General features: G+C 51.4%; 13 protein-coding genes across 13 annotated transcripts; 7 read left to right on the forward strand and 6 right to left on the reverse strand.

Moving 5' to 3' along the window:
* The first annotated feature begins 294 nt into the window (after window positions 1-294).
* Window positions 295-2,662, forward strand: BDV17DRAFT_48039 (PP2C family serine/threonine-protein phosphatase). Its single transcript, XM_073764603.1, has 9 exons — window positions 295-392; window positions 484-582; window positions 964-1,285; window positions 1,368-1,441; window positions 1,494-1,578; window positions 1,636-1,842; window positions 1,894-2,154; window positions 2,216-2,304; window positions 2,362-2,662. The coding sequence occupies exons 2-9, from the start codon at window positions 547-549 to the stop codon at window positions 2,557-2,559; spliced, it is 1,272 nt and encodes a 423-aa protein (XP_073616910.1). The 5' UTR covers window positions 295-392; window positions 484-546; the 3' UTR covers window positions 2,560-2,662.
* BDV17DRAFT_48115 (uncharacterized protein) lies at window positions 2,663-3,276 on the forward strand. The gene is made up of 2 exons (XM_073764604.1): window positions 2,663-2,969; window positions 3,071-3,276. The coding sequence occupies exons 1-2, from the start codon at window positions 2,765-2,767 to the stop codon at window positions 3,130-3,132; spliced, it is 267 nt and encodes an 88-aa protein (XP_073616911.1). The 5' UTR covers window positions 2,663-2,764; the 3' UTR covers window positions 3,133-3,276.
* Window positions 3,277-3,667: 391 nt separating this feature from the next.
* On the forward strand, window positions 3,668-5,906 carry BDV17DRAFT_48239 (choline-phosphate cytidylyltransferase). Its single transcript, XM_073764606.1, has 4 exons — window positions 3,668-4,420; window positions 4,495-4,845; window positions 4,893-5,292; window positions 5,339-5,906. Exons 1-4 carry the CDS (start codon window positions 3,936-3,938, stop codon window positions 5,462-5,464), a joined length of 1,362 nt encoding a protein of 453 aa, XP_073616912.1. The 5' UTR covers window positions 3,668-3,935; the 3' UTR covers window positions 5,465-5,906.
* A 1-nt stretch (window position 5,907) lies between these two features.
* On the reverse strand, window positions 5,908-7,708 carry BDV17DRAFT_48278 (uncharacterized protein). The gene is made up of 2 exons (XM_073764608.1): window positions 7,592-7,708; window positions 5,908-7,540 (listed from the first exon to the last, which is right to left on the reverse strand). The coding sequence occupies exon 2, from the start codon at window positions 7,494-7,496 to the stop codon at window positions 6,192-6,194; it is 1,305 nt and encodes a 434-aa protein (XP_073616913.1). The 5' UTR covers window positions 7,497-7,540; window positions 7,592-7,708; the 3' UTR covers window positions 5,908-6,191.
* A 666-nt stretch (window positions 7,709-8,374) lies between these two features.
* Window positions 8,375-10,351, reverse strand: BDV17DRAFT_48255 (DMT family transporter). The gene is made up of 2 exons (XM_073764607.1): window positions 9,633-10,351; window positions 8,375-9,549 (listed from the first exon to the last, which is right to left on the reverse strand). Exons 1-2 carry the CDS (start codon window positions 9,990-9,992, stop codon window positions 8,527-8,529), a joined length of 1,383 nt encoding a protein of 460 aa, XP_073616914.1. The 5' UTR covers window positions 9,993-10,351; the 3' UTR covers window positions 8,375-8,526.
* Window positions 10,352-10,710: 359 nt separating this feature from the next.
* Window positions 10,711-13,074, reverse strand: BDV17DRAFT_290066 (uncharacterized protein; the record flags this gene model as incomplete). Its single annotated transcript, XM_073761811.1, has 5 exons — window positions 10,711-11,629; window positions 11,678-12,255; window positions 12,304-12,503; window positions 12,550-12,920; window positions 12,974-13,074. 5 exons carry the CDS (start codon window positions 13,072-13,074, stop codon window positions 10,711-10,713), a joined length of 2,169 nt encoding a protein of 722 aa, XP_073616915.1.
* Window positions 13,075-13,158: 84 nt separating this feature from the next.
* BDV17DRAFT_259798 (eukaryotic translation initiation factor 3 subunit F) lies at window positions 13,159-14,843 on the forward strand. The gene is made up of 3 exons (XM_073757473.1): window positions 13,159-13,465; window positions 13,524-14,236; window positions 14,287-14,843. The coding sequence occupies exons 1-3, from the start codon at window positions 13,361-13,363 to the stop codon at window positions 14,507-14,509; spliced, it is 1,041 nt and encodes a 346-aa protein (XP_073616916.1). The 5' UTR covers window positions 13,159-13,360; the 3' UTR covers window positions 14,510-14,843.
* Window position 14,844: 1 nt separating this feature from the next.
* On the reverse strand, window positions 14,845-16,012 carry BDV17DRAFT_259800 (putative transcription initiation factor TFIID subunit 13). Its single transcript, XM_073757474.1, has 2 exons — window positions 15,669-16,012; window positions 14,845-15,595 (listed from the first exon to the last, which is right to left on the reverse strand). Exons 1-2 carry the CDS (start codon window positions 15,727-15,729, stop codon window positions 15,147-15,149), a joined length of 510 nt encoding a protein of 169 aa, XP_073616917.1. The 5' UTR covers window positions 15,730-16,012; the 3' UTR covers window positions 14,845-15,146.
* Window positions 16,013-16,032: 20 nt separating this feature from the next.
* Window positions 16,033-16,894, forward strand: BDV17DRAFT_259801 (protein kish). Its single transcript, XM_073757475.1, has 4 exons — window positions 16,033-16,262; window positions 16,373-16,482; window positions 16,536-16,617; window positions 16,683-16,894. Exons 1-4 carry the CDS (start codon window positions 16,260-16,262, stop codon window positions 16,704-16,706), a joined length of 219 nt encoding a protein of 72 aa, XP_073616918.1. The 5' UTR covers window positions 16,033-16,259; the 3' UTR covers window positions 16,707-16,894.
* On the reverse strand, window positions 16,895-19,451 carry BDV17DRAFT_259806 (pentatricopeptide repeat protein). Its single transcript, XM_073757476.1, has one exon. It carries the CDS (start codon window positions 19,330-19,332, stop codon window positions 16,990-16,992), a length of 2,343 nt encoding a protein of 780 aa, XP_073616919.1. The 5' UTR covers window positions 19,333-19,451; the 3' UTR covers window positions 16,895-16,989.
* Window positions 19,452-19,531: 80 nt separating this feature from the next.
* On the forward strand, window positions 19,532-20,573 carry BDV17DRAFT_48359 (CCDC12/cwf18 family protein). The gene has a single exon (XM_073764611.1). The coding sequence runs from the start codon at window positions 19,691-19,693 to the stop codon at window positions 20,291-20,293; it is 603 nt and encodes a 200-aa protein (XP_073616920.1). The 5' UTR covers window positions 19,532-19,690; the 3' UTR covers window positions 20,294-20,573.
* On the reverse strand, window positions 20,400-21,586 carry BDV17DRAFT_48363 (zinc finger CCHC-type containing 10). Its single transcript, XM_073764612.1, has 3 exons — window positions 21,419-21,586; window positions 21,230-21,365; window positions 20,400-21,157 (listed from the first exon to the last, which is right to left on the reverse strand). Exons 1-3 carry the CDS (start codon window positions 21,501-21,503, stop codon window positions 20,506-20,508), a joined length of 873 nt encoding a protein of 290 aa, XP_073616921.1. The 5' UTR covers window positions 21,504-21,586; the 3' UTR covers window positions 20,400-20,505.
* Window positions 21,587-21,756: 170 nt separating this feature from the next.
* Window positions 21,757-25,241, forward strand: BDV17DRAFT_259810 (putative R3H domain protein). Its single transcript, XM_073757477.1, has 3 exons — window positions 21,757-21,974; window positions 22,107-22,424; window positions 22,482-25,241. The coding sequence occupies exons 2-3, from the start codon at window positions 22,365-22,367 to the stop codon at window positions 24,813-24,815; spliced, it is 2,394 nt and encodes a 797-aa protein (XP_073616922.1). The 5' UTR covers window positions 21,757-21,974; window positions 22,107-22,364; the 3' UTR covers window positions 24,816-25,241.
* The last annotated feature ends 16 nt before the right edge of the window (window positions 25,242-25,257 follow it).

The raw sequence follows: 25,257 nt of genomic DNA on the forward strand, positions 1-25,257 counted from the left end.
CATATGGCAAGACTGTTGACGAGATCAATACGTTGTACTCGTTTTGGAAGCTTTGAATTAAGAGTAATTTGTGCCCATACTTGGGTTGAGTTGCTCAGTAGACTATCCAGACAAGTACATACTAGTTCCTAAGCGTGACATCCGGGGGTTTCCTCCAGTCATAGCATGGCAATGATATTTGCCCACATTCAATGGCACAAACTCTTGATTTCCATAATTAAGAAACAGAGATTCTTCCCAAGCAAGGCCACTACTATGAGTTCATTAGCAGAGTCTCCACTTGCACATCACTCTTCAGAAATGTGAACGCCTTCAAAGAGCAGGCCTGGCCTGGCCTGCTGGCTCTGGGACTCTCCCGCACGCCGCCTATCAATTCTGCCCTCTTGCCCTCCGTCTGTCTCCCACCTGATTCTGCTCTCTCCCCTCCCCCTCTATTCTCTATTTCTCGCCCATTATTTCCCTTCCTCGCTCAACCTCTCACAGGGTTCCTGTGAATCTGGCCTCCTCTTTCCCTTCCCAAAAGTTCATTGTGATCTGCTAGAAATTATGGGCCAGACACTGTCAGAGCCTGTTGTCGATAAGGTGGGTGAAAGTCCCTGCTTCAAGTTTGCTGCCTTAAAACCCCTCTGTTCCCCCTTCTCCCCACACATCCGATTGCGATCCCAAATCCTGCATCATTCCGCCCACGTTTTCTGTTGACGGCGATACTCTTCGAATCCACGGCTACTGGCATCTGTTTCTCGATATGTTCAAGTTGACACGGACCAACCCGAGTAATCATCGTCTATGCGTTTTTCTTCGCCCGAGGAGTTCCAGATGCGTGGCTCATCTCTGCGGGGTCCCCATCAAGGACGACGAAAAGCTTTTCCTCCCTCCAATACTATCGCTTGATCTCTTGCGTTTATTATTTGAAATCCTTGGATTTACTTCCGATCATCGCTAACGTTCTTTCGCCTTGGCTAGACTTCGTCCGAAGGTCAAGATGAGTGCTGTATATACGGCGTTTCGGCCATGCAGGGCTGGCGAATCAGCATGGAGGATGCCCATGCCGCTGTCCTAGATCTCCAAGCGAAACAATCTGGCTCTGATGAGAACAAACCGACCGATCCTGACAAACGCCTTGCTTTCTTCGGAGTATACGATGGACATGGTGGAGATAAGGTTGCATTGTTTGCGGGGGATAACGTTCATAAGATCGTCGCAAAGCAGGAGACGTTCTCAAAAGGCGATATTGAGCAGGCCTTGAAGGATGGTTTCCTCGCTACTGATCGTGCTATTTTGGAAGGTTCGTGAATTACTATCACTGGAGACCCGCCTTCGGTTTCTCCTTATCGTCTCGTCCATGTCTCGGGCTCTGACCACTTTAGATCCCAAATACGAGGAGGAAGTTTCCGGCTGCACAGCCGCCGTCAGTGTGATCTCAAAGCATAAAATCTGGGTGGTAGGTTTCGGATCGACTTGTCTTGAATGCGGTCAATAACAAATTATGGCAGGCGAACGCTGGTGATTCGCGTTCTGTTTTGGGTGTCAAGGGCCGGGCAAAGCCCCTCTCATTTGATCACAAGCCGCAAAATGAAGGTCCGTGATTAATCTCCGTGGACACCGAACTGCAATCGTCTGATAAAATGGGTATAGGCGAAAAGGCTCGTATTAGCGCCGCGGGCGGCTTCGTCGATTTCGGCCGTGTTAACGGCAACCTTGCCCTGTCGCGTGCTATCGGAGATTTCGAATTCAAGAAGAGCCCCGAGCTCTCCCCCGAGCAACAGATCGTTACTGCGTATCCAGACGTCACAGTCCACGACCTGACCAACGACGATGAATTTCTAGTAATCGCTTGTGATGGTGGGTCTCGCCTCAGCTCTTTCCCCCGAACCAATCTCTAATTTTCTGCAGGCATTTGGGATTGTCAGTCTTCCCAAGCTGTAGTTGAGTTTGTTCGCCGTGGTATTGCGGCCAAGCAGGACCTCTACCGGATCTGCGAAAACATGATGGACAACTGCCTCGCTTCCAACAGTGAAACCGGTGGAGTTGGCTGTGATAACATGACAATGGTAATCATAGGTCTCCTCAATGGCAGAACCAAGGAGGAGTGGTATAACCAGATCGCGGAGCGGGTTGCCAACGGCGACGGCCCTTGTGCGCCTCCCGAATACGGCAAGTCTCTCGAGGAACCCACGGCCTCCAATCCCTACTGACTGAACGATGGGGGCTGCAGCTGAATTCCGAGGACCTGGCATTCGTAACCAGTTTGAAGAAAATCCGGATGAGTACGAGGTCGACCACGACCGAAGCCGCCCCTTCAGCGTGCGTTCTGGCAGAGTAATTCTTTTGGGAGATGGCAGCACGTTAATTCCAGAAAAGCAGAACGACGAGGAACTCTTTGACCACACCGAGGAGGATCAGGATCTCCCTAATCAAGTGCAACGCCAGGACTCTGATACGGAAAGGAATGAACGCGAACAGACCCCTGGACCCCAGTCCGCTAACTCTCAGACGGACGCATCCGCTTCCAATGGCTCAGAGCCTTCTGGGACACCGCAGAAACCTGCCTCCTCGTAGCCTTCCGACATGATCTTTATGCCTGATTCCCTTCATTTTGGTTCCTGAAACGACTTTCGTGTGCTTGTACGACCCACTCCCGCGGCCTCCTTCTCTACTCCCGATTCCGAAGCCCTTTGTTTCTGTCCTCTCCCAACGTCCCTTGTCGAGTTCTATCTTGCCCGATTCATTCGGCTCTTTCGGTGGTAGTGGTTGAGGGCCGAAGATGCGAAAAGAGACGGACCATTTCATCCTCTTCTATCTCTTGTGTTTAACCCATTTTCTTTACCGTTCAACGAATCCCTCCCTAGGTCAAGTCATCTTTCGTGTCAATCAGGATAGATATCTACGAGGGTTCGCGAGGGGGTGGTGGCATCTTTTTCCCCTGTCATCTTTGTTTGCCCATGCCGCAAGCGGCGGGCCTCATGAGAGTACGTTTGTTTCATGTCTCGACATAAGATACCGCAACAACCGCTATTGACGAAACCTTTTATAAACTTCCAAGATTTCCATGTTTGACATCTCTTCGCAGTTTTCGTCTCCAGTTCTGGCTTTCCGCATGATCTGGTTCTTTCCGTTGTCCTTGGCCGCTAGGATTCTTCCTCTCGGTCAGTCCACACCCAACAGTGGCTGGATAGGCTCGAGGGAACAGCCTACCATTGCACATATCGGCGTAAATGGAGAAGTTGAATCTACGGCATGACTCTTGGTGTCGGTAGAAGGAGTTGGAAAACGTGCTGGACTTTGATCGACGTTTGTGGCGTCTTGTCTTACATCACGCGGATAGAATCTGTTGGCTTCTCTTGTAAATGACCCTTGCCTATGTCTTTGCATTGAGATTACCCACTACACTTGCTTTTTGCATCCTACATCTTTCTTTGGATGAGCGCAAACTTGAGGCTTTCAGATAGCGCAATAGTAGCTTTTCTAGTTCTTGGTTTCGACATGGACGAGTATGTATATTACTTAGACAATACATCTCCGATGGTGCGATTTGCTGTACGAGACATGCGTAATTCTATTTCAATACGCGTCTTATGCGACGTGCTGTTAAGTGCTTTGATCATTCGAAAATTTTTGGCCCCTATTTAGAGAGAAAAGAGAAAAAAGCGTCATCAGAGTATTTTCTGTTTAATGTCGCGTCTCGCTGAGCTATAATCTCAATACCAGCTGATTAATGTCTGGATTGCTATCGAGGATCCTCCTTATCGCGCAGAAGAGCTTCGAAGCTGTCGGAGCCTCCCGCAACGTCTTCTTTTCCGTTCCGTCACAATCATCCCCCACGCCCTGACCAACTCACGCCCAACCCCGGGCCATCCCTCGTTTTCAATTTCCTGGACCCCTTGAACCTTTAATCCATCGACAGACGTTGAGCAGCGCTCCCTCAGTCCAGCACCATGTCTTCACCCCCCTCCAGCAGTAAACGCAAGCGCACCAACTCCCAACACTTGTCCACAGCAGATATCGCCAAATCATCCACCACCGACCTCCTCCAGCCATCATCACGCGATGCCTCCGGTGAAGAAGGCGATGAGTCGACTGGCCCAATTGTTTCCCCCGTTAAACCCGTCACCAGCAACCCGCCGTCGAAACGCGCGCGGAAGGCCTCCGTGAGTGAGGGAGGCCGAAGCGAACCTCTCTCAATCAGCAAAGAGGACCCTGGCGAGCCATCTGAGACTACACCGGCTAGTAGTGATATTGAATCCCACATCAATGCTCGGCCCGGCTTGCACGTGAATACGAAGCGTGAAGAGGCGTTGATGAAGCCCCCTGTGCTGGGTCAATTGCAGGACCCTGCTGGTGGATACAAGACCAATCCTCCGCCTGAGGGACGTTCTGTGCGCGTGTATGCGGATGGTGTGTTTGATTTGTTCCACGTGGGGTGCGTATCTCAATTACCTTCCGTTACGACTCGGAAATACCGTGTTGTTGAAGAATGCTAACGGACTTTGATAGTCATATGCGACAGCTTGAACAGGCCAAGAAGGCTTTCCCGGACGTATATCTCATTGTTGGCGTGACCGGAGACGAGGAGACTCACCAGCGCAAAGGCCTCACAGTCTTGAGCGGTGCCGAGCGGGCCGAGAGTGTTCGTCACTGTAAATGGGTGGATGAGGTCTACCCCAACTGCCCGTGGATTGTCACACCGGAATTTATCGAAGAGCATCAAATCGACTACGTGGCGCACGACGACTTGCCGTACGGAGCTGCGGAAGGGGACGATATCTATGCCCCTATCAAGGCTCAAGGAAAGTTCCTTGTTACTCAACGGACAGAGGGTGTAAGCACAACTGGTGTCATCACAAGGTGCGTCGTTATCTCCTCAACATTTCTGCTTTGACTGACGTTTGTAGAATTGTTCGCGACTACGACCGATACATCTCCCGACAATTCAAGCGTGGGGCATCGAGACAGGAATTGAATGTTTCGTGGCTCAAGAAGAACGAACTGGAGATTAAGCGGCATGTATCGGAACTTCGGGATAGCGTCATGGCAAACTGGACAAACACCGGCCAGGAACTCAGCCGTGAGTTGCGGCAGCTGTGGAACTCCCGACCAAACAGCCCAGCTCCTAGCACGAGGAATAGCATGGATCTGGGAAGCCCCCGTGGCGGTGTCGTCAGCCCGACGGGCACGGGTAAATCACACGTTTCTCGTGTTGAGGCATTAGGCCGTTCAGAGAGCATCAGTGGCAGAGAGCCAGACTTTGCAACCGGTTATAGCTTGGGTTTAATCGGAGGAGTTAGGGCATGGGTACGTTTTTTACACAATCCATTGATAATATAATAACAAACAACAGATGCGCAGCCGCCGATCCCTTCTAGAGAGCCGAGCCCAATCACCCACCAGCGAAGAGGAGCACGATTCTGATCCAGACCGCAGCAACGGAGCCTCGGGATCATCCCAATCTCAATCAAGACAGTAAAATATCCCCCTCTCGAGTGCAATATCTTTGCACTCCAGAGGTCATCGTATTCTCGGTTTCCACCCGCATCAAATCAACATTTGCATCTCATCACCATACTTCTGTACAACACTAAAGAACACGCAACACAAGCATGAGGGAGGATATAACGTAACACGGATGGACACCCATGGATTTGACTTGACATTAGTATACGCATGCATGGGACGAAATTGCCAACTCCCTATTCTCTGTTACCATTTTCGTTTCATTTTCTTTCCTTTGTTTTCGCGTCGGGCAATCGCGCTGCACTGAACTGGTACTCTTTATTGAGGTAATAGTAATTAGATCTGAGTGTTCTCTTCTTCAGTATAGACTTACCTGACATACTATTAGTACATATTTTATAAAGCAAAGTCGCGGCCACAAGAGCTATACGTGTTTGTCAAAAAGTGCAGGCCTCTCAATAAATGTGTATAGCAAAGGACATGGAAAGTGGACTGCAGATAAATAAGCTGTCTGTTTTCTTGGCTATTTTAATTTAACCACCTGAGTGCTTGAATTAATCAATCAATCTACTCTAATGTCCACATATAGAGCGTAGTCGTATGCATGCCTACCAACTAGATCAATTTCCACCACATCATCAGAATCCAAAACCAAACTCAACAAGATCAAATGGGTATCAAGTAAAACAAATCAATCATCAAGAGCCATAAACCAAACCCAAACCACCCTCCCCCTCCCCTTAAGCAGCAGTAATAGCCAACCTCGGCCTCACATTCCCTCCTCTATTTAAACCTGGCCCTTCCGTCTCAACCGCACACCGTGTAAGCAACTCAACCTGCGTACTCAAATCCTGCACCTTGACTCCAGGCAAATCAGGCAGCACCGCGCCAGGCTCCGAGCACATCACGGCCCGTAGATGATTACGCAGCGCCACAGCATCACGCACAAGGTCGCCCTCGAGAACGGACTTCGCAATGGCATCGCATTTGGCTGTTATGCCTAGTTCGAAGCTCTGAAGGCCGCGGACGGAGAGGAGGGGTGCGACCCAGGGCTCTGAGATTGAGAGGCGGAGCCGGTTGCCGCCTATTAGGCCTTGAGGTCCTCCTGCTGCTGGTGCTCCTGCGGCATTGTTGTTGTTGTTGTTTCCAGCGCCAACAGCTGGAACCTGACCCACCGCAGCACCAGCACCAGCAAACGACCCCAAATCCACCGAAAGCGCCAACTCCTCCAAGCCCGTGCACATACTAACCCGATTCCAAAACAGCGCCCAAAGCCGATCGTTGTGCGTATGTGAGAATATCGAGCTCTTATGTTCCTCGCCCGCCATGGGCTGCCAGACGGGTGTCCACTGGATCGTCAATCGCTTGATTGAGCGTAGGTTCGCTGCGGATATAGATAGGCTGAAGGCGATGAATGTCGTTAGGTCGTCGACGTCGAAGGTCGAGTTTTTGTACAGGATGCTGGATGCTTCGGCGTAGATTGTCCGGCAGGTGGCGAGGAGGGCTGTGGTGGAGTTGCTTAGGGAGAGCGGGAGGGAGGGATGTGTGTGTGGGTAGAGCATGCTGCTACTGCTTTGACAATTTGCACTTGCAGCAGTGGCAGTGGCATTGTCGGCGGGGGCGGGGACGGGCGCAAGATCACTCGCGCGCCAACGAGCAGGCGTAACAGGGCAACAGCGACGATTCTTATCGAGCGAGGAGAAGGTATTCTTGCATCTCACATGCCGGATCTTATCCTTCACCTGCACGAGATGCACGACCTCGTCGCCAAACGCATACTCGTAGATCATGAGGCGGATTTCGAGGGGGAGTTTTGAGAGGAGCGGGCTTGATATGTGTGGGTTTATTGTTCCGGCGTACGGGTCGACTGGTGCTGGGGATGATGAAGAAAAGTCGTTGTCGAGGCCGCGGGAGAGGGCGAGTGGCGCGCAGATCTTGCGGTCTTGGATGAGGTCGCGGACTGTCTCTTTCCATCTGTGGCCGGTTGAGTAGTAGTGGAAGATGGAGTAGGGATCTCGGAGGATCCAGGCGTCGAAGTGGCGCATTGTGAGTGTCGAAAGGTGCGTGAAGGGCGAGTCTATTGTCTATTCTATGGTGGATTAGGTACTCTGTATAAGGACCTGCCCCTGGGGTAGAGTACCGCACCACTGTACCAGGTGGGTATGAGTGGGGAGATCTCCGAGATAAAGATGCAGACGCAACGAAAGTCAGAATATCAAAGAACTGAGTCAGTCGCCCTTCTTATATATATGCAGACTTAGTCTAGTCTCCCCCGTACCGTACGCAAGACGATACATTCATTCCAACCAGCTCCACCCACCCAACTCCCCATTGCATTCACTAAGAGCCCATCTCAAAGCAAATGAGGCTGCACTCAGGGACCACACCTCCTACCCTAGCCCGATTCGTCAATGGCCGCAAGCCACCCTGCCCAATTGTGTTTCAGCCGGGGCAGGATTGGACGCCGACCAACCACGGCAGTCTTTACGGGAGAAATCGGTGTTGGACAGAGCATTGCAGTGCAACATATGACGCTGGGCTGCAGGAGGGCTTGCGGGCGGTGGAGCGGCCGTGCCAATGATCGACTGGATGGGGCCGCTAAGGGGCGCTCACTTTGTCGGAGGACTTGGCTCCGGGGTCTAGCCTGTTGCGGGCCTAGCGGAGTGGAGCTTATCGTTATCAGTGAATCAGTGCAGACAACAACAGACTGGAGTGACAACACCACTCTCTTGATTCTTGTGTCTACCGAGTACAGCAGTCAAAGTACATGATCATGCAAAATATTGCTGATAATTCATACTCATGTCATGTCTATCATGTAACTCGTAACCAGCTAGGAAAGTATATATACCAACACTGACGCTCCTCCGGAGTACAGTCCTGCGGAAATCCCTCAACTCGCCACCTCGCTTACTTTGACTGCGCTGCGTGCGCTAGCTCCCTGCACTCCGCCCTCCTTCGCTTTCCGCGCCTGGAACAGAAAGCTATATTGCTGCACTACTTTGTATGGGAGCGGAGCATTGAACCGTTGACGGTAATTGTTCGAAAACCTCAGATCGAATCCACTCCGTTATTTTAGCGCGTACCCTCCCCCGCGTTCTCCTCACCTTCAGCTGCATCTGCTGGAGTTGGCGGGGCCTCTCGCGCGATAGCCACATACAGGGCGCTACCAAGTATCAATCCCGATCCAATCCAACTCACCGCCGACAACGTACTCCCCCAGACGGCGCTGTCGTAGAACAGCGCAAACAGCATCTGCGTGTAGAGCATCGTGGTGGCTTTTGTCCCCGACGAAGAGGAGCGGGGGCTGTTGTCGGATTCAGGTTTGGACGCGTCTTCCTCATCGTTGAAAGACAGACTATGCGTCCTGTAGAGCTGATGGCTTGCGGGTACTCTTCGCCGAACTCGCGGCGGGGGAGGCACGTATGAAAGTCCGGCGGTTAGTAGGAATTGCAGCAGGAACCCGCAAACACCGAGTAAAAGAAGCAGCGTCCATTCGAGCATTGTCCCGGGCAGCTCCATCGAGATGTTAGGAAGGAAGATGATCGCAATGACTGAAACCACCGTTGTGAACAAGGAAAAGTATGTAACCGAGACCAACGGGTGACAGCGCTGTCCGATCATTCGAATGGACGTGTATGCAGAAGATGCACCAAGGACTCCAATCATCGCCATGATCACGGCCATCACGCGGTGGTTTTGGTCTGCATCCCCAGGGTTTTCCCTCTCCGCTTCAATCGAGTCTGTATTATTCCCGGCACCGGATCGCAGGAACGCAAAGGGCCGCGCGATCAGTACGACTCCTATCAACGAAACGAACCCAGCCAGTTGATGCTTGCGAGTGAATATCTCGCCAGGAAGAAATATCGAGCAGGCATAACAACTCAGAATCGGCGCGAGGAAAGTCAGAACCGTCGCCTCGGAGAGCGGCAAATACTGAACGGAATAATAAAGCCCATAAACACCCCAAAAGCCACCAGCCGCACGGAAGATAAGAAGAGGAAGGGTGGCCCTGTTCCCAAACGGTTGCGGCACCTTCGCATACCACATGTACACGTAGCTCGCTACAACAGTGATGGACATCCGAGCGAATAAGATCTGTAAGTATCAGCCTCCTGCCGCGAGACAAAGTAACCTTCTCACGCCTTTGTTCCACGGTGTAACCCACACCAAAGACATACCTGAAACGGCTTAAAGCCCTCGCCATTCCTCCCCTTCAACTCCAACACCTGAGTCATAGCATTCATCGACGCTCCGAAAAACTGCGACATCATGACAAGGATCATCCCCTTGCCCTGCAGCCAGATATCCTTAGCGGTGTCACGCGCCTTCTCCGTCCATGTCGCTGAATGTGTCGGCGGCGGCGGGGGTAAGGACAATGGTGAGGGCGATGGTGTTCTCCCTCCGTTACTCGCTTGCAGCAGCGGCGTTCGTTCTCCATTTTCAGGATCTTCAAATCCGTTTCCGAGCGCAGCGTGCGACAGAGACCGAGGGTCGCTTATTCGAGGCAAAGGAGTTGTCAATGCCGCCACCGAAGTCATATTCACGGAAAGGCGGGGATATAGTAACGGAACTCGGAGATGCCCAGAAGGAAGGATTTTCGCAAGTCTAGAGAGTGTTCTTCGAAGCGCCTCTCTGAGCAGGCCAAAATCGAATTATAGGCGGGTAAGGTAGGTGGGTGGTTGGTAGGTATTCAATAACCGCTTCGCTCAGCGCAGCATGCCAAAAAAGCAAGTCGTGATTCGGGAAAAAGCGCAGGCCATAAGGATATCGTAAACAAAACCTCAAAAGCAAATAAAGATCATAAAAGGTAACGATAGCCCAGTCCCTCCCCTTCTTTGCAGGTATTGCAGGAGACAATAATAGAAAGGGAAGTGTGAGAAAATCGGTGGGCCAGGCGCTGCGGCTAATAAAACCAAGCAAGAACTTGAGGGGGTTCGGCCTGAACTCCGGTTAGCGGAGGCGAACATGGCGCGGTTGGTCTTGTGGACGTGAATATGACTATCATATTGCTCATTGCGTCGATTTGACAGTCGGATGATTATTATTTGTTATAGTGCATGCAAATGCTTGTACCTTGCGCCTTTTTCGTCGTGAGGAATGTTGCGACGGGAGCCCCGAAAGTCCGAATATGTAGAACCTGGGTTAATCTACGATACGGTAGGGCTAAGAGATGATCACCTAGACGATCCGCTAAGATAGCCGGTATCTTAGTGGTTACTCAAATCCCGGCATCAATTATGTCTGGTTCTATATAGTTTACATGAATGTAAAGGTATCGCCGCCCTTCTCCCGCAACATATTCCCAACCCTCTTCGTCCCAACAATTCGCTCGAGCTTGAGCGCATCGTACTTGGAGAACAATGCGCGCACCCCACCCTCACTTGCTTCGGCAACGCTGGCCGGATCCAGACCAAGAAATCCTACGACTTCGCCGTAAAATACTGGATTGTCAGGCACACCGTACATGATGACCCGCTTGACGCCGCGGATCTGGTAGCGGCGGAAATGGTGCATTCTCTCGGTGTACAGTAGCACCGATTGCCGACCATTCATAAAGTGGGAGCGCGCGCGGCTGACTTCACGGGGCTCAGTGTATTCGGATATCGCGCCGAACGAGACATTAGTCGTCTGCTGTGATGTGGCAAAGTAGTTGCGCAGACGGACGAAATCGAGGTAAGACGGGATGAAGATGAGGGTGCCGCCCGCGCTGGCTTTATTGCGGGCAGTGGTGATATTGCGGACTAGAGATGATAAGATGGTGGTTGTGAACTGTTTGAAACGAGCATCCGGGTCTTTGGCGGGTGAGAGGCAGTCGAAGCGTGAGAATGTTTGCTTGACTGGGACAGGGAGCGGTAGTTCCGAGATTGCCCCATTGTAGCTCGGGGTGAACTTGACCTTGCCGGAGAAATTCTGCATCTGTGTCGAGAAGACAGAGTTGATCTCTGGGGTGATGAACGAGGACAGCATAACAAGCTGCCGGACGTAACGTGCGTTATTATCTAAGTACCAGGTTCGGACACGGCTGAAGTCGCAGCCGTGCGCTTCTTTCGGTTGGAAGTTGAGGTTCTTCAGGATATAGCTGACATGGTCCCAATTCTGCATGAGGAGTGCGTCGCTATGGTCAACGATAACCACTTCGATCGAGGACAGGAAATCACTGTCTCGTTTTTTGGCACTACTATAGTTAGTCCCAATGTTCGCGTACCAGCTTTGAAGTGCTTACTCTGCTTGATCCATGATTGTCCGCAGACCCAGTGGACTGGCGAGAATCATATCGGAAGTATAGAACTGCGTAAAGTATTTGAGGGTCTTTCTCGTGAACTTGAGACCAAGTCGGAACATATCATCATCGTTGCCCCCGAATAGTTCACGGAAATCCTCTGGTTTGTTCTCCCAAGATGGGTCATTTGCAGCGGAAAACGTATCAGTGAACCGTTTCTTGTTCTCTTGCTGGTCAGGATTGAAAAAGCGAGTGATTGCTTCGACGACTCGAACACAGGCCTGCTTTGTCGGTAGAAGGTAGAGCACTTTCGGTCTGGTAAAGCCTTGATCCCGCAATTCGAGGTCAGCGTCCGGCTCCTTCGCCGCACGAGTATTGTTTTTGAGGACGCGATCCCGTGTTTTGAGTACATGGTTCGTGGCATGCACTGCCAGTAGGTCTCGCATGTCGGCGGATTCTGATGTTGTTCGTGCGCCGTACAGCACATCCTGGTAGTCGAAGATATATGGAGATACCTGCTGGGCGTTCCCGTTCAGGCTTGAGGTATGCTCAGTCACAGCGGACTTGAGTTTTCGTTTGATCTGAAGCCCTGTTAGCTCTAGCCCGCCACGAAGGTAGGTACCATCTACCTTGACACCCGACAAGTTCTTCATCGCTGAGAGTACAGGCACGTCATTCTGCCCACAGTCTGGGTCTGAGCGCATGAGTCTCAGTCCTCCAGAAAGGTCCTTCTTCAAGCTCTTCCACTTATTCAGGGACACGGCCTTTATTCTTTGCGACAACTCGGTCTCGTTGGGACTTGAGAAATGCGAATCGAACGGATCGTTTTCTGCGAAGTGAGAATCCGGCTGTAGAGAGACCGCAAGTGTACTTACCATTCTCATCATCACTGTCCTCTTGTAGATCAACATCCTCTCCTTCTAGGTCACCTTCCTCATCTGGTTCCTGCTGCTGCAGGTCTGCATCGAGCGCTTCCTCCTCTTCTCCATCTGCCGCCGACACAGCATCATTCTGAGCATTCTCTGTCTCTTCTCTAACCCGGTGACTTGTCTTTCTTTTCTTGCGCGCAGGTCCCTTAGTGTCTGTCTTTGCCTGGAGCAATTGAAGCAGCTCGTTGTATGGTTGTCCCGGCTGTTGATTGTCTTCGTCGCTTTCCGAGAATGCGTCTTGATCAAGGCTCTCTTCCTGCATTCCATCTTCAAATTGGTCTTCGAGTTGATCTTCCGCGCCTGAAGAGCTTTCTGACCTACGTAAAGCCGTCAGATAGTGCATGGTAAACAATGGTTGGTCTTGACTGACTCTACTTCGTCAACGCGCGATGATGTGAAGCCGGGCCCAGCTTTGCGCTTGACAGGGCCCCTCCCACGCCCTTTCGGGCCTCTACCGCGAGGAGGAGGCATAATCAGTAAAGAGGTGAACTAAAAGCACTGCGCTGAATCCAAGAGACTTGTCCAGCCCAAAAAAAAAGCGATGTTGGATTTTCGGGGTTACTTATCTTATCTTAGCGCGAAATTCGGGCTGCGCACACACAATTTGAGCCTCGCAGAAGAACCTCCGCCGCCGAAGTCCAGCGGGCCGGAAGATTTGGGTCAAAAGAAAACTCCACTCCCAGCACGGCGAAAGCAGAGGACAACAGTCTCGAGACGGGCTTCATCGTTCACCCCTGCTCCCTTTCGTCCCACAATCATGGCTGAATCAGATTCTTTCCTGCACCTCGCCCGGCCTCTAGGCCCTGTATTGGCGGGGTCTGCACCGACAACTGCTCCCTTGAACGTTGTCATCCAGCCTCAAGTACGGCCTTTTTGTCATTCTATGATCCAGTAGCCTAGTTGCTGACGTGCTGCTGTAGGCCCTTTTCTCGATCCTCGACCACTCCCTCCGCCGCAATGCTGATCAGGAACGTGTCATCGGAACTCTTCTTGGAACCCGGTCTGAGGATGGCACGGAGGTGGAAATCCGCAGCACGTTCGCTGTCGGACACACAGAAACGACAGACCAGGTTGAAGTGGACATGGAATACCAGAAACAGATGCTTGCTCTGCACCTCAAGGCGAACCCCAGAGAAGTCCTCGTGGGTTGGTACGCAACCGCCTCCGAGCTGAACACTTTCTCCGCTTTGATCCAAAATTTCTACAGCGGTCAGGGTGATGGCACATGGCCGCACCCGGCTGTCCACCTGACGGTTTCCACTGAAGCTGGAAAGGACATTGAAACCCGTGCCTACATCTCTGCCCCCGTTGGTGTAACGGCCGAGAGAGCCGCCGACAGCGCCGCTTTCATTCCTGTCCCCCACGAGATCCGGTACGGCGAAGCGGAGAAGAGTGGTTTGGAGGCTGTTGCTGCTGCTAGAGACTCAGAAGAGCGCTCCACCACGCTCTTCACCGATATCGAGGCCCTTGAGCGCGCTATTGAGGAGGTACTCGGCATGATTGACCGTGTTTCCCGATACGTTGAGTCGGTTATGGATGAGGAGGCTCCCGCTTCTACGGCGCTGGGCCAGTTCCTGCTTAATGCTCTTGCCTTGGCTCCCAAGGTTGAACCCGCTGATATTGAGCGTGATTTGTACGTCAATTCCCCTCGGAATCTGCAAACATCCACTAACCGTGTTCTAGCAACAACCACATCCAGGACGTCCTGGTGGTCTCTTACTTGGCCAACACCATTCGCACACAGATGGAGCTTTCCAACCGACTGGCGACAGCTCAACTCACTCTGGGCGGCGAGTCAGGCAACGCTGAGCAGGGTGGTGCCCAACGCAACCAGCGAGGAGGCAAGGGTGGCCGTGGTGGGCAGCAGCGCACTCAAGAGCGGAGTGCTGAGGAGGGTCGCGCATAGGAGGATTAGAATTCACTTATGAAGATACCTTTTACATTTCTCTTTCAGCTGTTCTCGGTCATTTTCTCTCTTACGACTCCACTTCATCTCCTTCCGTTATGTGCCTAGGATTTTGAAAAGTCTTCCATATGCCGCTTATGCTCTACCTTGGATCATGGCTTTGTTTTAGGGGTGGGGGGTGCAGTGGACAGTACGGCGGCAAAGACCGCGGGACGACCAAGTAACGACACGATAGGAATGAGGGAACCAAAAAGAGACCGCGGCGTATGGGAGTCAGTCTGGCCTTATTCGAAGATGGGCTAACAAAAATGGAAGGGATGCTAAACATGAATGATATCGAATCACTATGTTTTGGGGCTCGACAATAATGCTGTAGACAGCTCCCTGTAAATGACTGATCCTTTGAACAAAGACATAGACTCTACGGAAGCCGAATTCAAGGTAGAAGGAGGCCTGGCTGGATGTTCAGTCTCCATTGCTTGGTGCATAATAGCTCTTAATCCCAGCCCCTAACGCCTTCAATGCAGCTAGTAAGTTGATAATACTTATATGTATGTGGATATCAATCATAACTCCAACGCCTCAACCAAATCCAACCGGAAAGAGAAAAAGAAAAAGTCATCACTCCGAATAGGAATCAAACCTTCCTCTTCTTCGCCGTCGAAGTGTCCTCCGTCGCATCGGAATCCCGTCTAGCGCCCCTCTTCCCCTTCCCCTTCGACTTTTTTCCATCCCCAGCAACCTCACCTAGCTCCTCGAGACCTTTCTTCCCAGCATCCTTCAAATTACTCACCTGATCATCATTCTGATCGAACTGCTTCCTTGCTTCTTTCAGCTCGCGCTCCATGCGCAAGAGTTCCTGAACACGACCTAACTTGTTCGGGTCCCGCCGCAGCGCAAATCGGAAATCATCGACTTTTATCTTCTGCCGCCGCGAGTAGTTTGCGTGCTGAGCGGCGCCGTGGCACATCTCTAGAACGAAGTCGGTGACGATTTCGTCGAGCACACGGACGGTTTCGGGGAGGGGTTCGGAGGGGAAGGACGGATAAGGGGCTGGGTCACCGTAAGCTAGTAGGAGGAGGCGCACTGCGAGGGCATCTTTGTTAGCATGGCCATAGAGTATGCTTTTTTGATGCCGGAGGACGGAGCGGAGAATTACATTCTGAAGGGAAGTTCATCTGCCCCTTGTGCCTGGCGGCACGGGCCCTGGGTTCAGCCATCTTCTTCTTTCCCTTGGAACCTGCTCCCGCGTCGGTCTTGTCCGCTTCTTCTGTGTTGTCGTTGATGGGTTGGGGTTTGAATGCGGGCTTGTATACGCCAGTTGCGATTAGGGCAGTGTCTTGAGGATTGAACGGCCAGCGTGGAGCGAGCTCCCTGGGCACATTGTTGGGGCCAAGAGACCGGCGAGAGCCTTCAGAGGCCCTGGGAGTCTTCCGCGGTGGGACTTTGCCAGAATAGGGGGGGGAGGAGATCTTATGATGAGACTTGATGGTGTAGTCGGAGCCGGGCCTACAATCTCGGCGACGAAGCGGACACCGCGCGGGCGGTAAGAGCAGTTGGAGACGGGAATGACGGCAGAACGCAGGACCTATGCTGGACAACCTGTTCTCGAGCTCTTGATAGCGAGACACACTGCGAAAGGTCACGTTGTGAAATAAGCGTTCTCTTTTGATTGTCTCGAATCAAACGTCTATTGTGATATCTCTCAATCAACTCAGAAGCTCCAAGTACCCAAAACGGTACCGCCAATATGGTAAGTGTTTCGACAATACCGATACCTCGCTGAGTTGGAGAGTGAAAGTGAGAGTGAGGGGAGAAAGAGCGAGGATTAGTACCGACAAATTGTACTGATGATGTTCGCAGTCGGCGCTTTTCAACTTTCAGTCTCTTCTCCTCGTCTTCCTGCTCATCATCTGCACGAGTGCATACGCTCATTCGATCATGCCGGGGATCATGGACCGGAATCAGAACGGGTAAGAGATCACTGCTAACTCACCGGAAGTGACAGTACGCTAAGATGATACAGGTTCTTTGGGATCTTCTGGAAATGCGCTCGAGTAGGGGAACGGTTGAGTCCATACGTCAGTATATGTTGTGTTCTGATGGCTGTAAGTCCTGGGCCGGCGAGGGTCCATCCAATTGCCTCATCACACTACTAACGGACATTCTCTAGGTCTCGATCTTCATCGGCGGTTGAGCGAAGCAAATGAGAACTTATAACGACTCAAGCGAAAAAAAAAATGGACCCTATTAAGCAGCCTGGCGTTCTTGGTCGAGATGTGTTCTGTTGTTAACGGGCGTTGTGTCTGCAATCATATGAAAAGCATATCATTATTGTACATATGTGGTTTTGAGTCTATATAATACATCCATAATTCTGAAATCCTGTTGAGTGCCGATACCCAATTGTCCACGCTAAAAAGGCAAAAAATAACCCATGCAGATAGATATTGCAACAGATGGAAAAGGGGGAGGGTATCTCATGTTTTCGCTTTCTTATTACCTTTCAATCGCTGCAGCCCTTGGTCGAGTAGCCAGTCGCTATTATCGCCTTCCCCCGCCGTCCCTCTCTCCATTTGCTCTCCGTCCACTTGCTCTCCCTTCACTTGCTTTCTTTCCGCCGGCTCTCTCTTCACTTCTGAATCGAACGACCCCGATGCAGAGGAAGGGCTAATGGTCGAATTCAACTCTTCGATAGCAATCCAAAGTCGTTCAGGGTCTCGCAGGTAGCGTAAAGAGTTGATCGTATAGTTGTCCGCAATAATACCCTTATCTTCCATCTCCTTGAGAGTTCTTGCAAGCGCAGGAATATTCTGCGAGTTGGCATAATTGTTGATGATCATGTTCCATGTGAAGTCATTGAACTCAACCCCATGCTTCTTCATCATTGCTTGCACTCTCTCGGCAGCGTAAGGCTCCTTGTTATACACAAAACAGCTCATGAGCAGAGTCCAGGTTCGGACACTCGGCGGCGCATGCTTGAACTGTTGGGCAACTGGGTTGGCAAAACCGTTTCCGGAGTGAAAAGTTTGCATGTCCTCAAGGAGTCGTACTGCAGGCCGCAGCCCTCGAGGGTCGCTTCGGAAGGCTACCAAGAACTCATTCATGGTGTGATCAGTCGCTGCGAGCGGAGCGATGGTTTCGTGGCCCTGCGACACAAAATATCGAAAACGATGGTAAACACGTTCCACATTGGTAACGCTCTTCCAAAACCGAAGGTGTGTTGCAATCATAACGTATAAAGCGACCACCGATGGCGGAGTTTTGAGACCTTCAAGTGGTGGAATATAATTTGGAGGGACAATGGCGAGGTCCTTCAGTGGGGTGATATCATGCAATCCACTGTACAAGTTCAACATGGAATAGAAGGCTGCATGTGGATTCTCATCAAAATCCCTTCGTTTGGCCGTAGAGACGAAATGTGAGTGAAGAATCTTGCTAAAGATCCAGGGGTTGTGCAGCAGCTCTTCTTCGCGCTCAATCTCCGATAACAAGGATTTGAAGTGTTCGCGATCCCCAAGACGGACAGCGCCCGTGAGACATGCCAAATAAGTATAAGAGTCAAATTCCATGCCTTGTTCTTTCATGTAGTTGACTATATTGTGTGCCACCAGCGAGTCGCCGGAGTTGTACGCATTCGCTACAACGATATTCATCATGTCGCGGGTTGGCTTAACTCCGAGCTCGAGTAACTTGGGGAGGATGCGAAAGTTGCGCTCGCCGCCTTTTTCCACAACGAAGTCAAGCGTCAACAACTTGCAGCAATGGTGTATAACCGGTAACGAATGCAAATCCCACTCGGGATCCGCCATAGACTGAACTTTCTGTAAAGCTTCAAGAGCACCGTCGATGTCCCCAAAATCTGTAAAACGCTTCATAAAGCACAGCAGTGCGGGAGGCTCCATGGGCAATGCTTCCTTGATTGTGAGAGTCCAAGCGTATTGCACCCCGTCCCGGTCGGCCATTTCTAGGTAGCCCCGAACCGCCCCCTGGGGTAAGCGATAGGCGGGCCACATGTCTGGGTGCAAGCACTCTGTGACAAGTGCCCGATCTACAAGGTAAGGGTACCTCTTTAGCAAGAAAACCATGCAGTCTGATACTGCGACGAAGGCCGGTTGATGCGGACCCTGACAGGTAGCTCGTAGGAAATTTGGTATAAGGCGGGGAGAGTGATATAGTAGCCAAAGCGACAGTTGCCACCAGTGATATCTTTTCTGGAGTCTGGTCAGTACTGACCACGCATCACGGAAGGCATCTTTGCATCCCGTCTCCAATAACTCTAGCAGAGCTTTCTGCTCTGCATTAAGTCGTAGCGTGAACGGAATCGGGTTCTTTTGCCAAGCTCCGTCGTCCCAGTATAATGATCTGAGTATTGCCGCGCAAGACTGTCTCCATTTGAAAACCTGACCTCCATGCGCGAACAGCGAGCGGTGCTTCAATGCCTCCTCCCTCCTCGACCATATCTCTCTCAGAACAGGCGTCAACTCCTCGTCATCAAAACCTGGATGGTCCCAGCTATCCGGATCACGCGAGCCATCCTGACCCGAAATGAGGTTCGCTTGGTCGTCGGCGCATGGCTCCGGTAAAGGAGCATTGGTAAACGGAGAGTTAGCATCAGGGGTGAGCCCCGCGGAAGTTCTTATGTCGTCGAGAACCTCGTTGAGCGTCACATTATATGACGCCGAAGTATACCCAGCATAATGCCTAGCTCCTGTGAATCTCGACTGATAATGTATCCCAGTGCGGAGCCTCTGTCCCGCAATACAGGAGGTTGACCTAGTGCGGAGGCGAGGAAGCAGCAGGCGAGGCGGACGAAAGAACATTCAGATTCGCGTTTCCGAATACATTGATTGACGAAAAGTGACTTTAATTGCAGGGTTTCCGAGAAGAACGACGGCGAGAGTGAATGGGTTGATATGGCTGACTGCGTGCGGGTATCGATGTCCAAGGCTGAAGCGCGGCCGCCCTTGTGAAATTTTGCTCCGATGTGGCTGGTGGGCCCGGGGTTTGTGGCTGACCCATCGAGCATTGAGATTCGCATCTAAGAACGAACTCCCCCAAGCTTTTTCAAACTAGCTTTGTTTTCAAGCCCATTATTCAGGGAAACAACTTGCAGTCGCATCAAAATCAAACCTCCGACGTAGTCAACTACTCTGATAGCGAATTATCTCCACCACCAATATGTCGTCCAACCATGCCTCCCTCGATGCTGCCGCTACAGATCGAAAAGCACGCCTCGCGAAACTTGCAGCGCTAAAACGAAAACAACCAGAACCTGAAGCAGAATCGGAAGCCGCCGAGCAGAAAGAAGAATCTCAGAATGATACGATCGATGTTAAGACAAAGTATCTCTCCGGACGAAATTACGACACACAAACTGGTGGAGCGAAACTGGGCTTTGACCAAGCCCCCATCGACGGTCAAATCACGATAGAAACACAGGCGGAGGAGCTTGCTAGAGAAGTCGCGGAACAAACCAAGAAGGACGAAGATGCGGACCAGCCGATCGACCTTTTCAAACTGCAGCCGAAGAAGCCGAACTGGGATTTGAAGCGCGACTTGGATGAGAAGATGAAGATCTTGAATGCGAGGACGCAGAACGCAATCGCAAAACTTGTGAGACAACGAATAGAGGATTCGCAGCGCGCAGCTAAAGCGAAGGGCGCGGGTGCCAATGGAGACAAGCAGGGGGAGGAGGTTGGGATCGAGGGCGATATGCTTGTGGAAGGCATTCATGTGCGTGAACGAGAGGAGTGGGATAATGAGGAAGAGGATTTGGCTTGATTCTTATACCCAGGAGATTGTGCGCGAGGCCTCTGATTCTGGCCACGCTTTTTTGCATTCTGTTTATAGGCGCTCATCTTGGGATCCAGGCATTGAATCGGCGTCAAGGGCTTGCATTGCTTTGACATGAAGAAAGTAATATGGAACAAACAATAAGATTAAAAAGACCATCTATGCGCCGTTGCACCCCTGATTTGCGCCGAAAACTTTTGTTATATCAACGACCCCGAATTCATGGCTTGAGTCAGAGCAATACGCTTGCTGTAAGGACTGAGACTCCGCTCGCGTCTAGGTGGAGCGTGATTTTTCTCATGTCCTCTTTGTTCGTGATATGGCGTGTCAAGTTGGCTCTTGGAGGTTCGTTGTGCATGACCCCAGTCAGAGTCGCCTCCGTCATTTGTTGTAAACCGTCTGTCTCGCGCGATACGACTTCGATCTCTGCGGCTCCCAGTGCGCGAAATATCGCGTGGTCGGCCTCGTTCCTTTGGACTTGACTCCCGCCGTCTTCGTCTGATATTCCGGTCCGGAGTTCGTGTGCGCGACCTCTCTCTGGAAGAGTATGACGAAACTGAGTAACCTGAAGATGAATCGCTATGTCGTCTCTTCCTTGACCACAATTTATAGTTGGCGTGAGACTTGGCTCTCGCTTCTCCCTTTTCCCCTTCAATCCGTCCCCGCCTGGGTGATGCTGATCGTGACTGATTTGTGGAGATAGTAGACACGGAGCTGGCAGAATCAGAAGAGATTGATCGAGACCGCTTTGACGTCTGTTTTGCCTCGTTCTGGGAGTCTAATTCCTCGAATTCTCTCTTACGGCCCCGCTCTTCTTCACGTTGCGCCAGCAGAGCGTCTGCAGTGGCCCTTCTAATTCAGTGGTTAGAATATGCCCCTTCTTACAGCTGCGCCATCAGCTCAGCAGGTTTACGGTCAACTCACGTGCGTGCAGCATCATCAGGCACATCAGTCGTGAGTTGCGGGCGTAATTTAGGGTTCTGTAGTTGCTGGGTGCGCGAGGGACGAGCTAGGTACGGCCGCTCTTGAGCTGTGACTTTGCACTCGTAACTATAATGGCGTAGACGGCGACGTCAGCAGATATGTTGCAAGAAATAGAGATCGAATACATATCTCGTTTCAAGCATTTTTGGCAAAGGGTAGAGGCAGTCGCCTTTGTAGGGCCTCTCACGCCCGGTGCGTTTCGATAACGATTCATGCAAGAGGATTCTGTAAGAATGCGTCGGTAAGAGACAAGCGACGAGACTCGTATAAATAGTACGCAAATCGCCGGCTGAAGCTCCGGAAATATATGGAGAGAACTTGCTTTATCGCGGCTGTTCAAGTGACGATGTGGAGTGCCAAAAGCAGAGTAAGCGCGCGTCTAACCTAATCCCGCGGCCCACGAAAGTCTGACAAGCGAAGGCCCGAGCCCGATCTTCCGTCTGGCTTCCTTTGTCTCAGTTCGTCCACTTTGCCCTCCTTTGCCAGTCTAGAAGACTTCAAAGCAGCTCCACCTCTCGTCGCCTGAACTAGAGCTGTTGATCCACTTTAGTGGAAGAAGAGTTGTCGTTGTCTCACGACACTCCCTTCCTGGAGCCTTTTCCGCCTGAAGCAGGAACCTATAGCTATCCCCTCTTGAACCAGGAATAGCGACAGAGAGTCATGACCAAGTCTCTTTGACAACTGTGTAAGACCACTTGCTTCCTTCCTGCTCTACAACTTTGCTCTCCCTCATCTGCTACCGCTCATTGTTTCCCGGAGCCTTTTTACTATAAAACAACTGCCTAAGGAGCCGATGGACTAATCTAATGCTCGACAGTTTCCTTATGGCGAATTACGTTGTCTCAAGATATGTCGTCTTTCCTTTTTGGCTTGTGTGAAGTGGGATTTCTCAGTGGCTTATTCTCAATTCGAATTTCGGTTCTGTTGTCGTGATATCCCGCAAAGCGTTGACTCGTTTGCACGGTATTACCCCGTCGGCTTTCGCCCTATACAACTCACCCGTATTTAATCGACAATCACCCCTCGAGAATTACTGTGCAAGGAACCCCTCAAACCTGTCAGCAGGTGTACTTCAATGGTCATGACGTCGAAAACGCCTCCAAGAGCGGGCGGGCACCGTCTGTCATTTGCAAAGGTACGTCGGTTGGGATTCTGCTAGGGTTCTGGGCCCATTGTCTAATGGCTGAATCAGATTGCTGCTTTGCCTCCACCGTTGAACTCGGAAACCTCCTTTGCGTCCGACGAGAAAGACGATTTGGGAGCCATTGATGGGCCATCCTTCTCAGGGCCGCAAAATTCCATTGGTGCTTTACCCAGCTATGAAAGCCCAACGTGCACCACGGTCCCAACCGAGGCTGTCGACCGAGACGTCGATGGCTTATCTAAAGCCGTTCAGGCTGCCAAACTCTCGGAAAAGAAGAGCCAAGAGAACTCTGGATTCTCCCTGGAAAGCCAAAGAATTGGTTCTTTGAGACGTGAGGATTCGTTTGAAGACGACCGCACCCATCTTTCGAACTCCTCTACGAAGCCAACAAGTTTCGACTCCAAAAGCATGGCGTCGGTCACTACCTTCGCAATGGACGAAAAGGATTCCCTACGCCCCGATGACAGCGCTAGCGTGCAAGCAATTGACGAGGAAGAATCACTTTCTGGCCATGCTTCTGGTGCACCTAATTCGCTAACTGGCTCGGAATCCGGCGCTCGGTTTCGGGATGCGCAAAGACATCGAATGCCGCTCGGTAATTCGATATCTATCTTTAACGACGGCTCACAGCGAGCTAACGGCGCTCCTACAGGCGACTCAATGGCCAACGGTTTCGTTGCTTCCAACACAGATGCTTTTCCCGGTCGACCCATACATGGGTTCCCATCTGAACCCGACGAGAAGCTTCTTGAGGCGATGAAGTCTCCTAAGGATCGCCTTCTCATTCTACAACTAGAAGAAAAGGTCAGGGCCTTCATCCAAAGCTCTAAGGAACAGTCTCTGGAACTGCCGCCTTCCAACGCCTTTGGCCGACTTCTTGCGCATAAATTAGGTGACTATTATCATCTTACCCACTTCGTTGATAACAATGTCACATCAGTCCGACTTCATCGGACTCCATTCTGTCGACTGCCTCCTCCCTTGTCTCTTATACATTCCGCCACAAACACTACTCCCCCTCCAACGGTGCCTGCCATGAAGATCATGCGTCGCACAGACGGGGAGCGGCCCTCCACTGAAGGTAGTGTTGCGGCAAGCTCATCGGCTGCCTCCAAAGCTACTTCAGAAGCTGGTGATAGTGGAAATGACGCGGACCGTGGTGGCTCGTCAGCTGGTGCGACGCCTGCCAAGGACAGACTGGCGCTCACTAGAGAAGAACGTGAAGCCAAATATCAGGAGGCCAGAGAACGAATATTCCGTGACTTTTCAGAGTCAAAGACTCCAGAGTCCAACGGTGAACCTAATAGCACCATGTCCAGGTCAAGCTCTACTAGCGGACGCAAAAAGACACAAAGACAAAAAACTCCTCACGATGACAGCTTCGAGGCGCGATCCCAATTCAACGCATATTATCCTGGGATGCACTATACCAGCGGGTCGGTGCCTTACAATATGGGCATCCAGGATCCTTCGTTCCCCAGCCAGCCATACATGATAGGACCTGGCGTTGTCCCAGCAAACATGGGGTATATGCATAACCAGAATGGTGTTATGTATCCGCAGCCGGTACCTATGAACACTGCGCCACATTATCAAATGCCTGTATCTCCCCAGCTGAGTACAAGCGGTCCTTGGCAGAATGGGCCTGCTTCACAGCAAATGCCTTACAATGGCTATCCAATCAACCGGTCGCCCGCACTGGCGTCGGCGAAGCCTGCTGCAACATTAAGCAACTATCCTGTATCAAATAGTGTGCAGTTCCAGGCTACGCCTGCGGGTTGGTCATCCCCCCCTTACCAACCAGCGTACTCACAGCCCAGTCATCGGAACCAAGCCTCAGTGCCCTGGCCAAATTTTCAGGCGCAGCCTCTCAGTACCACAGCTTATCCGTATACACAATATCCCGCCCAGCCAATGAACACCGGCTTGCCGAATCACTCGGGCTCGCATACTCTCCCGGGTAGCTTCAACAGATCTCATTTCAACCCTCAGACCCGCTCATTTGTCCCTGGCGGCGCTCCTGGTCCAAGGCGGCATCCCAGCAAAACAAGCCCGTCTAACATGGGCTACTCGAGTATGCAGGCAAATGCTCAAGCTCATTGGACCGGATACCACGATGTCAACAGCAAAAACCATGAACAATTTGGATTCAACATGTCTCGTGGGCCGTTGTCGGGGGGTAAAGACTCAATCGCCAAGTGGGGAACGCCGTCCCATCTTCCACCAAAACCACCTCCATCCGAAGTTCCATCTGACTTCGAGGTGAAGCAGCGGAATGTCAATGCCACGAGTCATCCTTATTCCGGCAGTACAATACAGACTCCCCAAAATGGCCCACTGGTTGTTTCCGGGGGCACTGGCGTGTCGCGCCCGAGTCAATGAGTCTCGGAGCCTCGACGTCGTTGTGGGTGTGCATTAATGCTAATGGTGTTTTATATGCCTATACATTGTCCTCTTCACTTGTGGTAAATTAGACGGACGTCGGGCGGAAGGTCAATCGATATTAGACTGCAAGGATACAATGGGAACTTACTGATGCAAAATGGACGTAGCATAACACCTAAATACTGCGTGAGATTCGTGGCAACCAGATCGACTGTGGACTCGTCCGTGTCTCAATGTATGAGCTGAACGGCGGAAACACGGAATAAAGGTCTCCAAGAACACACAACTAGCAATAGTATCTCTCAACGCAAGCCCTTATCTCCTGTAGCAGCGAAATTGAGCTTCCCCAACCTGTAAACAGAATACCTTTGCAAACAAACGCAAGCACTACTACACCCCGTTACCTGGGATGGATAGTAAGAAAAATGAAAGTATAATA

The sequence above is a fragment of the Aspergillus undulatus genome (genome assembly GCF_047715775.1).
Source record: "Aspergillus undulatus strain CBS 261.88 unplaced genomic scaffold BDV17scaffold_16, whole genome shotgun sequence".
Classification (NCBI taxonomy): domain Eukaryota; kingdom Fungi; phylum Ascomycota; class Eurotiomycetes; order Eurotiales; family Aspergillaceae; genus Aspergillus; species Aspergillus undulatus.